This window comes from Perognathus longimembris, chromosome 9, assembly GCF_023159225.1.
Source record: "Perognathus longimembris pacificus isolate PPM17 chromosome 9, ASM2315922v1, whole genome shotgun sequence".
Classification (NCBI taxonomy): domain Eukaryota; kingdom Metazoa; phylum Chordata; class Mammalia; order Rodentia; family Heteromyidae; genus Perognathus; species Perognathus longimembris.
The window spans coordinates 4,994,952-5,007,416 of record NC_063169.1 but is presented as its reverse complement, the minus strand read 5'-3'; the positions used below and the strand labels follow the sequence as shown (position 1 = coordinate 5,007,416).

The following is a 12,465-nucleotide window of genomic DNA, read 5'->3' as shown; positions in this document are numbered from 1 at the left end:
TGAGTAGCTGGGATTGTAGGTGTGAGCCACGGATGTCTGGCTAACCTGGTGTTTGGGCCTAAACTCTGTGCCCTAAGTCATTCAGGTTCTTGAGGCCAACTATTCAGAAACCAGTTGTTGTTGTTGTTGTTTTTTTTTTAATCAAATGTGTCTCTCAAATGATTGCATCTCAGGCCAGTTTCAAAACCCATTACACTTCAAAAGCCTTACTGTCCGTCTTTCTCTATGCCTCCGTGCGACTCTGAGTGGGGTCCGTGCCGGGGTGTAAAGCGGTCACGTGGCTTGGCTCTGGCAGACGGTCCTCCGAGGGCAAGCTGGGGTTGAGAGGCGAGCCCGGCGGTCCAGCTCAGGGCCGGGTGTCATTCAGGGTCACCGCAAGACTCCGATGTACAGCGACCTTCTCCACCGGGGCTCGGGAGGTGACTGAAAACCCAGGTGTTCACGCTTCCCGCTGCCATTTTAAAGGTGGACCGGGTGTCAGTCACATTCCTCTCCGCGGTGACTCGGGCGCCTGGCAGTTCCGCGACGTTCTTACTCATTCTTTCATGGTTTCTTCCCCGGTTCTCTCGCTCCGGCTCCGCCCCCCCCGCCCCGCGCACCGCGGACTCTGGAAGCCCCGCCCTCCCGAGCCACGTCCCTTCCCCGCACGCGCACCGCCGGGAGACGCCACCTTCCCCGCCCCCCGGTTCCTCACCCCCGATTGGGCCGTGTAGCGGCACCGCCCCCTCCCCTCGACCAATGAGGAAGCCTCCCGGGGCTCCGCCCACCCCCTTGCCGACAGCGTGGGGCCGCGGGGCCTGCGAGCCCGGCGCGAGCGAGCGAGCGGGATGGCGGCGGCGGCGGCGGCGGCGGCGGCGGCGGCGGCGGCGGCGGGCCGGCGGCTGAGGCCGTGCGCGGCGGGGCCCTGGCGCCGGCTGCGCGGTGCGGGGCTGGCGCGGGGCCTCCTGGAGCCCGCCTTCGCCCCGCCGGGGCCGGCCCCGGGGCGGAGGGTGGCTCACTTCACCTTCCAGCCCGACCCCGAGTCCCGGCAGTACGGTGAGCGCGGGGCCTCGGGGGGTGCGGTGGACCTGGGGGCCCGGGGGGTGCGGTGACCCTGAGGGGGCCCGGGGTGCGGTGACCCTGAGGGGTCCGGAGGTGCGGTGACCCTGAGGGGCCCGGGGTGCGGTGGACCTGGGGTCCGGGGTGTGGTGACCCTGAGGGGTCCGGGGTGCGGTGGACCTGGGGTCCGGGGTGCGGTGGACCTGGGGTCCGGGGTGCGGTGGACCTGGGGTCCGGGGTGCGGTGGACCTGGGGACCTGGGGGGTGCGGTGGACCTGGGGTCCCGGGGGTGCGGTGGACCTGGGGTCCCGGGGGTGCGGTGACCCTGAGGGGTCCGGAGGTGCGGTGACCCTGAGGGGCCCGGGGTGCGGTGGACCTGGGGTCCGGGGTGTGGTGACCCTGAGGGGTCCGGGGTGCGGTGGACCTGGGGTCCGGGGTGCGGTGGACCTGGGGTCCGGGGTGCGGTGGACCTGGGGTCCGGGGTGCGGTGGACCTGGGGACCTGGGGGTGCGGTGGACCTGGGGTCCCGGGGGTGCGGTGGACCTGGGGTCCCGGGGGTGCGGTGACCCTGAGGGGTCCGGAGGTGCGGTGACCCTGAGGGGCCCGGGGTGCGGTGGACCTGGGGTCCGGGGTGTGGTGACCCTGAGGGGTCCGGGGTGCGGTGGACCTGGGGGCCCGGGGGGTGCGGTGACCCTGAGGGGTCCAGGGGTGTGGTGACGCGGAGGGGCCCGGGGTGCGGTGGACCTGGGGACCTGGGGGTGCGGTGGACCTGGGTTCCCGGGGGTGCGGTGGACCTGGGTTCCCGGGGGTGCGGTGGACCTTGGGACCCGGGGGTGCGGTGACCCTGAGGGGTCCGGGGGTGCGGTGACCCTGAGGGGCCCGGGGTGCGGTGGACCTGGGGGTCCGGGGTGTGGTGACTCTGAGGGGTCCGGGTTACGGTGGACCTGAAGGGTCCGGGGTACGGTGACCCTGAGAGGCCCGGGGGTACGGAGGACCTGGCGTCCGGGGGATGCGGTGGGCCTGGGGTCCGGGGTGCGGTAACCCTGAGGGGCCCGGGGTGCGGTGGACCTGAGGGGTCCGGGGTACGGTGGACCTGGGGGGTCCGGGAGTGCGGTGAACTTGGGGTCCAGGGGGTATGGTGGACCTGGGATCTGGGGGGTGCGGTGACCCTGAAGGGCTGGGGGGGGTGCGGTGACCCTGAAGGGCCCGGGGTGCGGTGGATCTGGGGTCCGCGGGGTGCGGTGGACCTGGGGGTCCGGGGATTCAGTGAGCCTGGGTGGCCCTCCCGCACCCTCCCCCACCCCTTTCCCTCTCCCTCCCCACTCTCCGGCCCTGCCAGCACCAGCTGGGTCAGGGTTTGAACCCCCCTCACCTGCTGAAACCACCCTCAGGAGGGAGAAGGGAGGGGGGCGGGGCTGGGCCACTAGTTTTGGGAAGCGACTTTAGAAGGAGTTCCCCTCCCTTGTTTGTTTTGGTCATCCATTTTTCATTTGGGAAGTAAGAATAAACCTTGAATTGATTTTTCCCAAGGACACAGAACAGGTTCTTCCTAGAGATGGGAAAGAATCCAGGTTTCCTACTGGAGCCTAGCCCTGAGCCTTGGGCCCTGGGCCTTGGGCCTTGCTGTCGTGGAGTCCCCAGGGTGAGTCATGCAGGTGGCAGGAAGAAGAAGCCATAGGAAGGGCATGTGACAAATAGTCCCGGGGCCTGGGCACTGTCCTTTTGCATTTTCACTCAAGGCTAGCTTTCTACCACTTTAGTCACAGCTCCACTTCTGCCTTTTTGGCGATTCATTGGAGATAAGAATTTCAATGACTTTCTTACCCAGGCTGGCTTTGAACCACGATTTCCAGAATTAAACCTTCTGAGTAGATAGGATTACAGGTTTGAACCACCAATGAGAGGCCTGAGATGATTTCTTCAGGGTAGAATGTCAAGGGCTGGGTTTCTCAATCGAAGACATGATGGGTTAATGGGTGTATAGTTTTGGTTCATAGTTGAAATGACCAGTTCATACTATATATATCCCTTTGATTTATACCCATCTGTGTAATAGTATAACTGTGTGAAGGCGTGTTGTTTTAAATACACCTCCCCCAGGAGGTGGCCAAGAAGTTGCAGCTCTGGTCTTCTGCCTGCAAGAAGCCCTTTTTTTTTTTTTTTACTGTCAATTATGAGGCCTGAACTCAGAGCCTTGGCACTGTCCCTGAGCTCTTGCTCAAGGCTAGCACTCTACTATTTTGAGCCACAGCGCCACTTCTGGTTTCCTGGTGGTTAATTGGAGATAAAGCATCACATAGATTTTCCTGTCTGGGATGGATTTGAGCAGCCATCCTTCGCTCTCACCCTCTGAGTAGCTGGGATTACAGGTATGAGCCACCTGCATCCAGCTGCAAGAAGAATTTCCTTTCACCCATTATAGTGTCCCTTCATCCTTAGTGCCCTGTTTCTACAGAACACGCCAGGAACCGCTTGCAGCTCCCAGGGCCAATAGGGAAGCTGAGCAGAGAGCCAGCACACAGTGGCTCAGGGCCCAGGAGTACACGAGACTCCTGGCTGCTGGCTGGTCCACATCTGGAAGGCTCAGCAGGCCATGGGTTGGTAGTGTGGTGTGGTGGGAAGGCAGTCATCATTGCGATATCCTTTAAGGGGAGGTGGGATGGATGAAGCGACATCCAGGGCAAATAGGAAGTGCTTGTGAGTCTGGAGATGAGGAAGAAAAGTTTTATTGGGGAAAATAGCTAGTTGTTGAGCTATCTTCTCGGTGGGCAGCATGATTGATGACAACAATGCAGTCGATGTCATCTATGTCATCTATTCGATGTCATCTATCCACCATGTTGCCGGGAGCAGACACGGCTGTCCCACCTGTGTTAGGTCCTGAGTGGAATGCCAGGGTTTCCGTTGAGACCAGGAGGAGGGAGTATTGTAGTTCTCAGGCCTGTGCCGCGAAGCCGGCAGTGCACGGGAGGCCCGACCCCTGCAGCCAGTGGCGAGACCTTCAACCCTGGTTTTTCTCCATCTGTTCAACCCTGAGTCCACTAGACTGGTGCTGTGGCATACCATGCGCGCCCCTCCCCCGCCCCAGGCCCCTTTTTCTATGTCCTATTTTAAATTGACATTGGTCGATTAAAAAAAAAATCCTACCCATTCCTTTCTTTTGTTTATGCACATTTTTCTTTGTGTACTAAAAAAAAAAAATTAACTTCATTGAATCAGTTGTCCTGGAAGCATTCAGTAATAATTCAACAAGTCAGCAGACTTGAAATGAATACCAGCTTAGATGTTTCGGCGTTTTTATTTGCCCTGAGTTAAATGAGGATGCTTTCTCACGAGGTTTGAGCGCAGGCCTGTGCTTGCTAGGCACGCGCATTGCTGTGGATCTGTGCCTCCCTGCCTCCCTGCCTCCCCAGCCCTCCGTTTTGCACTACTTACTTTTCAGATCGTGTCCTGATTTTCAGGGTTAGCTAGCCCTGTGCCTGCGCCATGATCCACCTATTTTAGGCTTTCTGTCGTGGCTGAGATTGGGACGGCAGGTGTTCACTACCATGCTCAGTCTCTTTTCATCAAGGTGGCGTCTGTGTCCGGGCTGGCCTTGAAGACCGTGATTATTCCAGTAACGGTTTTGAATGTGGCTGAGATGACAGTCATGTACCACCACACTCAGCTATTGGTTGAGAAGGGGTCTCGTGTGAATGCCTAGGTTGGCCTTGAACCGTGATCCTCCTCCTCTCAGACCCACAAGCATCAAGGATTTCACTCACACCTGGCTTTCCTAGATTCTTTTTTTGTTTTTGGTGCCAGTTCTAGGGCTTGAACTCAGGGCCTGGGTGTTATCTTTGAGCTTCCCCCTCCCCACCCCCTGCCTCAAGGCTGTTGCCTTTACCACCTGAGCCACAGCTCTACTTCTAGCTTTTTGATGGTTTATTGAAAATAAGAGTCTCATGGACTTTCGTTCTGGGCTGACTTTGAACCATGATTCTTAGATCTCAGCCTCCTGAATACCTAGGATTACAGGCGTGAACCACCAGTGCCCAGCATTATAGATGTTTATTCCATTTTTACTTTTGTAGCACTGGGTTTTGAAATCAGGGCCTTATGTTTGCTACACAAGCACTCTACACTTGAGCCAAGGCCCCAGCCCCCCATTTTTTTGGTTATTTTATTTTTTGGGGATATCGTGCTTTGAACTCAGGACCTTGTGCCTAGTAAGCATACATTCTACCACTGGAGCAAGTCTGCCAGCCTCCACGATTCTTAACTATGAAAATCCACAACAGACATATGAATATATTCTTTTTGGTGAAAAATGTGGAAAAGGTGAGGAAAGCAGTTTACTATTAACCATTATTTTCTGAAATCAGTTACCAATAAATGATTTAAGAGTAGAATTTGCAGAATGGAGAGGTATTTAAGTAAAGAATCGATTAAGTTATATAGCCCTAGACTAGGAAGAGTAACTTTGTAGATCCCTTAACATAGTGCCTTCCTGAATAAACTTGTGTTTCCACTAGAAGTGAGAGTACAAGCAGGAGTGTTTCTGGTAGAGGATTGCCAAAGTTTGAAGCTTGGGCCATCAGCGCTATTCAAAGGCTCAGTGAAACACTTAGGCCTAGTGGGCAGAATGTCAGAGGCCCAGTTGGCCAAGACTAATGGAAGGAGAAAGATGGAGGGCCACTGTGCTATGAGGCCTTTGGGGCTAGGGCAGAGGATGGAGAAGCGGCCCCTGAAGAAAGGTTAAAGAGTTGAAGTAACAGCCGTAGAGATTGGGGACTCACACTGGAAATTAGGCTTTGACTCTGTGTGCGTGTGTGTGTGCGCGCGCGTGCGTGCGTGTGCTAGTACCACGGCTTGAACTCAGTGCCTTGTGCTCTTGTTTTACATTCCTTTTCCCCTCAAGGCTGGTGGTGTACTTCTGGCTCCTTGTTGGAGATAGGAGGCTCACAGATTGCTTCCCTGGTTGACTTTAAGTTGTGATCCTCAGATCTCAGCCTCCTGAGTAGCTGGGATTACAGGCGTGAGCCATCGGTGTCTGGACATAGACCTTGACTTTGGGGACCTACTACATTACTAAGAGCACGGCAGTGGATGGGACAGTGGCCAGGGTGAGCAGCAGCCCAGGTGACCCCAACTGGACTGATAGAGCGGCCGGGCGGGGACTGGGTCTCTGGATCACATATCTTGTCTGTGCTCTGAACAGTGTTTTTGGGAGGAGTTGTCTGCAAGTTCTAGAATGATTGTGGGCCCTAGGCAGTGCTGAGGCTACAATCAAAGCTCCACCATCAAGATGTTTCCTAGTGAAAACCTTGGAACTCTTTTAGGCCTTGCTGTGCCACATACTGTAAGTAATGCTAATGTTAAGAGGAAGGACACATCTCAAAAAGCTCAATATAGACCTACCCTATGACCCAGCCATACCACTCCTAGGCATCTATCCTAAACAGCAAACCCCAAGATATCAAAAAGACATTTGTACTTCCATGTTTATCACGGCACAATTCACAATAGCCAAAATATGGAAACAACCCAGATGCCCCTCCACAGACGAATGGATCCAAAAAATATGGTACTTATACACAATGGAATACTACATAGCGATTAGGAATGGTGAAATATTGTTATTCGCAGGGAAATGGTCAGAACTCGAACAAATAATGTTGAGCAAGACAAGCCTAGAACACAGAAAACAAAGGGGCATGATCTCCCTGATATATGACTGTTAACAAAGGGAGATGGAGAGACAGTAGAGACCAAGTCTGTGAAACCAAAAACTGCTTGTCAAATAGTATTCTCCACAGGATTGGGGCAGCGACCCAACAGTATCTAACTAAAACCAAACAATTACTCAACATATAAAGGTCAAAAATTGACCTCTCAGGGGAATACAATAGCTCAAAAGCTATGTTTGCACGTTCATATAAGACTACTGTTGGGGCTGGGGATATAGCCTAGTGGCAAGAGTGCCTGCCTCGGATACACGAGGCCCTAGGTTCGATTCCCCAGCACCACATATACAGAAAATGGTCAGAAGCGGTGCTGTGGCTCAAGTGGCAGAGTGCTAGCCTTGAGCGGGAAGAAGCCAGGGACAGTGCTCAGGCCCTGAGTCCAAGGCCCAGGACTGGCCAAAAAAAAAAAAAAAGACTACTGTTGACATATGGTCTAATATTGACATTACATTTAAAGCCCTAGGCAAACTTTCTTGGGCGTGGCCACGTGGCTACTGTCTATGTTCTTGATACATTGTATATTGTATATATGTCTACCTGACCTAGAGAAGGAATAGAAAAACAGGGCGTAAGATATCACAAGAAATGTACACACTGCCCTACTATGTAACTGTACCCTTTTTGCACAACACCTTGTCAAAAAATTTGTGTTCAATTAATAAATAAATTAAATTTAAAAAAAAAAAGAGGAAGGACATGGGCAAGACCCAGAATGTAACATAGATTATTCTCACTGTGTCAGGTACTGATGAAGGTACGTCATGTATAATATGTATAATTATAACTTATTATAATTTAAATTGAATTTATATAGAACAATTATATTGTAACAATATAACAATTAATGGTTATATATAACAATTTCTATTATAATTTCTCCCATCTAAACATCACTTTTTTTTTTTTTTTTTTGGCCAGTCCTAGGCCGTGAACTCAGGGCCTGAGCACTGTCCCTGGCTTCGTTTTTGCTCAAGGCTAGCACTCTGCCACTAGGCCATATTCCCAGCCCCTAAACATCACTTTTGGAGACAGGCATTGGGTTCCAGAGATTCTGCTTAACCAGGAAGACATCAGGAAGAACTGAGGCTGACATGCTTAAGCATGGGATTATGTTTGGGTGTCCAAACATTAGCATTTCTGAGCACTAACTTCATCTTTTTGTTTATCCTCACTGTTTTGTGTGCCACAATCACTTTTGGTGAATGACACACTGGTCTAGAATGTTCTCCCAGACCCCTGTCACTGTGGCTCTTACTCATATACCTTTTTACTCATAGTCCCCCCCCCCTGCCCCCAGTTGTGGGGCTTGAACTCCAGGCCTGGGTGCTGTCCCTGAGCTCTTCAGCTCAAGGCTAGTGCTCTACCATTTGAGCCACAATGCCACTTTGGGATAGTTTTTATTGTCTGTATACCTTCAGTTATTCTAAAAACCAAGTTATCTGTAACCTTCTTAAGTTGTGTGTGTTTTATCTGGGCACAAGTGGCTCATGTGTGTGTCCTGCTATTGCTTCCTTAGCTGCTCAGGAGGCTGAGATCTGAAGCGTCATAGGTCAAGGCCAGCCAGTGCAGAGAAGTCCACGCAACTCCATTTCTAAGTTATACAGTACAAAACTGGGCTGGAGGCATGGCTCAAGTGGTAGAGTGCCAGCTGATCAAGCAAAGTGAGCAAGTGCAGCAAGGTCCATCTGGTGTTCAAATTCCAGTACCAGCTAAAAAAAACAAAATGAGTGTTTTGCTTTATAAGCAAGCTTCTGGAGAAGAGGGGTGCGTGTAAATCCTCCAGAGAGCCAGCATCAGGGGGACGCGTCAGTGCATTCCGGTGCTGTGCTCCCTCCCTCCCCCCTCTGCGATGGGCTGTATGCGCGCTGGGCAAGTCCTCTGTCACCAAGCTATACCACTGAGCTGTATTTCTTCGTACTTTGATTTTAGTAAAGCTGTTGAGAAAGTGATTTTTTTTTTTACATTTTCTACCATGTATAAAACTGTACATCTTGCTGTTTCTTTTTGCGTTCCACAGGGCAAACTCAGAAAATGAACCTTTTTCAGGCAGTTACGAGTGCCTTGGATAACTCACTGGCCACGGATCCGACTGCAGGTAAACTCCATTTGTTTTTTTTTTTTTGGCCAGTCCTGGGCCTTGGACTCAGGGCCTGAGCACTGTCCCTGGCTTCTTCCCGCTCAAGGCTAGCACTCTGCCACTTGAGCCACAGCGCCGCTTCTGGCCGTTTTCTGTATATGTGGTGCTGGGGAATTGAACCTAGGGCCTCGTGTATCCGAGGCAGGCACTCTTGCCACTAGGCTATATCCCCAGCCCGGTAAACTCCATTTGTGATGGATTGTTGTTGCTGTGTTCATTCCAGAAGATGGGGTTGTGACATTTTCCCGAGTTCAGTAGTTAACTTTATATCTGTTTCATTTTTAAAAAGACTTCCCTGAATGAGTAAGATTAAATGGTAAATTATACTATTAACACATTTTTAATCTACCCATGATTAGTTCGCATGCATATATCTACATTATCTTTTTAAAGATTATTTTACTGCTGCTAGCACTGTCCCTGAGCCTCTCTGTGCTCAAGGCTAGCCTTCTACCACTTGAGCCACAGCTCCACTTCTGGCTTTTTCTGAGTAGTTTATTGGAGATACGAGTCTCATGGACTTTTCTGTGTAGGTTGGCTTTGAACTGTTGAACCATGGTCCTTAGATCTGAGCCTCCTGAGTAGCTAGGATTACAGGTGTGAGCCACCAACATCAGATTGTATGTTTCTTTTCTTTTTTTTTCTGGACACTGTTTCCTCTTTTACTTTACCTCAGTTTCTCCCTCCCATCCCTGCTTACAAGTTACATCCTTTTATACTGTAATAGCATGATTGCATTGTTCACTATTCTTTCCTCCTTTCTGTGTTCTTCCCTTACTCTCTCCAGAAGAAGAAGAAGAAAGAAAAAAACCAAAACAAAGCAAATAACACCACCACCACCATCACCACCAATAACAACAAAAAAACCCAGAAAAACATGTCATATTATATTTCTTCTGGCACCTGTACTGGAATTTGAGCTCCAGGCCTCTCACTCTTGTTTGGCCTTTTCATTCAATTCCTCTTAATTTCTGTTCCCTCCTTCTTTTCTACTATGCCTGACATACTTTTGTTTCAACAGTCTAAGCTCTCCTCACTTGCTTCTTTTTGTGCTGGTACTGGGGTTTGAACTCAGGGCCTGGGCACTGTCCTTTAGTTTTTTCAGTTAAGGCTGGTGCTCTACCGCTTGAGCCACATCTCCACTTCTGGCTTTTTGGTTAACTGGAGATAAGTCTGCCCAGGTTGACTTTGAACAATGATACTTAGATACTCATCCTCCTGCGTGGCTAGGATTATAGGCCTAAGTCACTAGTGCCTAGCCTCTATTTCTGTTTTGTGATTTAAAGTATAAATACTAAATTACCTTTTTCATCTTGTTAGTATTATTTAGAGAGTACTAAATGAAGTATACTCTTGAAACATTGTTTTTCAGTAATATTTGGTGAAGATGTTGCCTTCGGTGGAGTCTTTCGATGTACTGTTGGCTTGCGAGACAAATATGGTAAGTTATATCAACTGAACAGTATCCCTGTAGAACTTTTACTTAAAGATCTTAAAATTTTAAAATAAGCCTTTTCAACGGCTGTCTTATTTGTGTGTGGCTAGACTCTTGTTTTCCCCGCCTGCAACTGCCTGCCGAATTCTTTTGGTTGAGATTTCTCAGTGTGTTCTGACTCTAGTATTCTCTGATGGAGTCAGTATTATACACATCATAGATTCCAAAATAAGTGTTGCTACATATACTATCATACCACTCCTCCAAGAACATTTGGTGTCTTACTGTTGCCTGCCTTAGCCATTCTCTACTGGTTTACTTTTCCAGCTCAAGATTGTGCCTTTTGATTTCTGTTAGCAGTGAGGAATTTTTGCTGGGGGAGAGAGGGAGAGATCTGCTTTGTAAAGAATTGCTTCCTGTGATTGTAGAAGCTGGTAAGCCCATGAAGAGAGCTGGCAGGTTGGAAGCTCAAGTAGGGTTTTTATGTTTCAGACTTGAGGACAAGATAGTTCTCTCTCTCTCTCTCTGTCTCTCTCTCTGTCTGTCTGTCTGTCTCTGTGTGATGTCAGACTCTTCTCTTAAAGCCTTGAATGGGTTGAATGAAGTGCACTCACATTCTAATGTGTAAATTTGCTTTACTCAAAGCAACTGAATTTAAACTCATTCATATCTAAAAAAAATACCTTCACTGCAAAATTTAGTCTTCTATTTGGCCAAATAACTGGTCCTTATGCCCTAGCCAGGTTGACTTCAAGTTAACCACCAAGAATTTTTTTTTTTTTTTTTTGCCAGTCCTGGGGCTTGATCTCAGGGCCTGTGCACTGTCTCTGGCCTCTTCTTGCTCAAGGCTAGCACTCTACCACTTGAGCCACAGCGCCCCTTCTGGCCTTTTCTATATATGTGGTGCTGAGGAATCGAACCCAGGGCTTCATATATATGAGGCGAGCACTTTACCACTAGGTCATATTCCCAGCCCCCACCAAGAACTTTTGGTGTCTTACTGCTGCCTGTCTTAGGCCATCTCCATCCGGTTACCTCTTTGGTTTCTGCTAGCAGACAGTATTTTTTGTTGGGGAGGAAGGGAAAGATCTGCAGCTTTCATCCTGCCTGCTTTGCGACTTTTCCTTGTGTGATTGATTTACCTGTTGCATTTACTCATTTCTTAGGCTTAGCACCCTCAGCAGGCATTTTGGCCCATTCCACCCCTTTGGCCTACGAAGGAATATGTTTCTATTCTTTGCCATTTTATTCTCCTCTTAGTTGTAGTCCATTGTTATAGTCTTCTTCCTCCTCTTACTCCTGCACCCCCTCGCACCCCCCCCCCCCAGCTTGAATTCAGGGCCTGGGTACTGTCCCCGAGCTTCTTTTGCTCAAGGCTAGCTAGCATTCTACCACTTGAGCCACAGCAACTCTTCTGGCTTTTCCTGTTTATGTGGTATTGAGGAATCGAACCCAGGGCTTCATGCATGCTAGGCAAGCCCTTTACCATTAAGCCACTTTCCCAGCCGTCTTCTCTCAGTCTTATAAGAAGCACAGTATTTGTGCTTATGGCTAAGAGGAGGTGACATCTTCCCAACTTCTAACCTCCACCCCTGCCTATCGCGTGCAGGTGTGCCCAGGATGAGGAACAAAGCCTTGAGGAGTTGTTTTATGAAATGGTTGTTCCTTTCCTTGTGCTCTGTCTCTGGGGTTATTTTGTTCTTAAATCTAAGAGGCTGGGTCATGTTCCATATCCCTATGAAAACTTTTAGCTCATTCTTTTCTAGTCATAGCATGTTGAGTTTCTGGTTCCAGTCCTCTTCTTTTCTCCTGGCTGTCATTGTTTGAACAGTTCTGAGTTGAGATAGTTGAACAATTATCTTCCTATTTTTTGCCAGTCCTGGGGCTTGAACTCAGGGCTTGAGCACTGTCCCTGGCTTCTTTTTGCTCAAGGCTAACCCTCTACCACTTAAGCCACAGCACCACTCCCGGCTTTTTTGCCCCCCTGTTTTTGTCATGCTGAGGAATTGAACCCAGGGCTTCATGCATGTGAGGCAAGCACCCTACCACTAAGCCACATTCCCAGCACAACTATCTTCAGACTCCTTGAGAACTTTAAAAAATTAGAAAACACATACTTTTGATTGAAA

General features: G+C 50.1%; 2 protein-coding genes across 3 annotated transcripts in view; one reads left to right on the top strand and one right to left on the bottom strand.

Moving 5' to 3' along the window:
• Positions 1-866: 866 nt before the first annotated feature.
• The window catches only part of Bckdhb (branched chain keto acid dehydrogenase E1 subunit beta), a 157,218-nt gene continuing 145,619 nt past the window's right edge, over positions 867-12,465 (top strand). Inside the window, exons 1-3 of one of the 2 annotated variants that reach the window (XM_048353645.1) lie at positions 867-1,035; positions 8,782-8,859; positions 10,274-10,342. In XM_048353645.1, coding sequence (XP_048209602.1) covers positions 8,796-8,859; positions 10,274-10,342 — 133 coding nt within the window. In that variant the 5' untranslated portion in view covers positions 867-1,035; positions 8,782-8,795. The remainder of the gene's footprint in view (positions 1,036-8,781; positions 8,860-10,273; positions 10,343-12,465) is intronic. The other variant, XM_048353644.1, reaches the window with a different exon arrangement.
• On the bottom strand, positions 995-3,668 carry LOC125357781 (proline-rich protein HaeIII subfamily 1-like). Its single transcript, XM_048354700.1, has 2 exons — positions 3,582-3,668; positions 995-2,131 (listed from the first exon to the last, which is right to left on the bottom strand). Exons 1-2 carry the CDS (start codon positions 3,666-3,668, stop codon positions 995-997), a joined length of 1,224 nt encoding a protein of 407 aa, XP_048210657.1.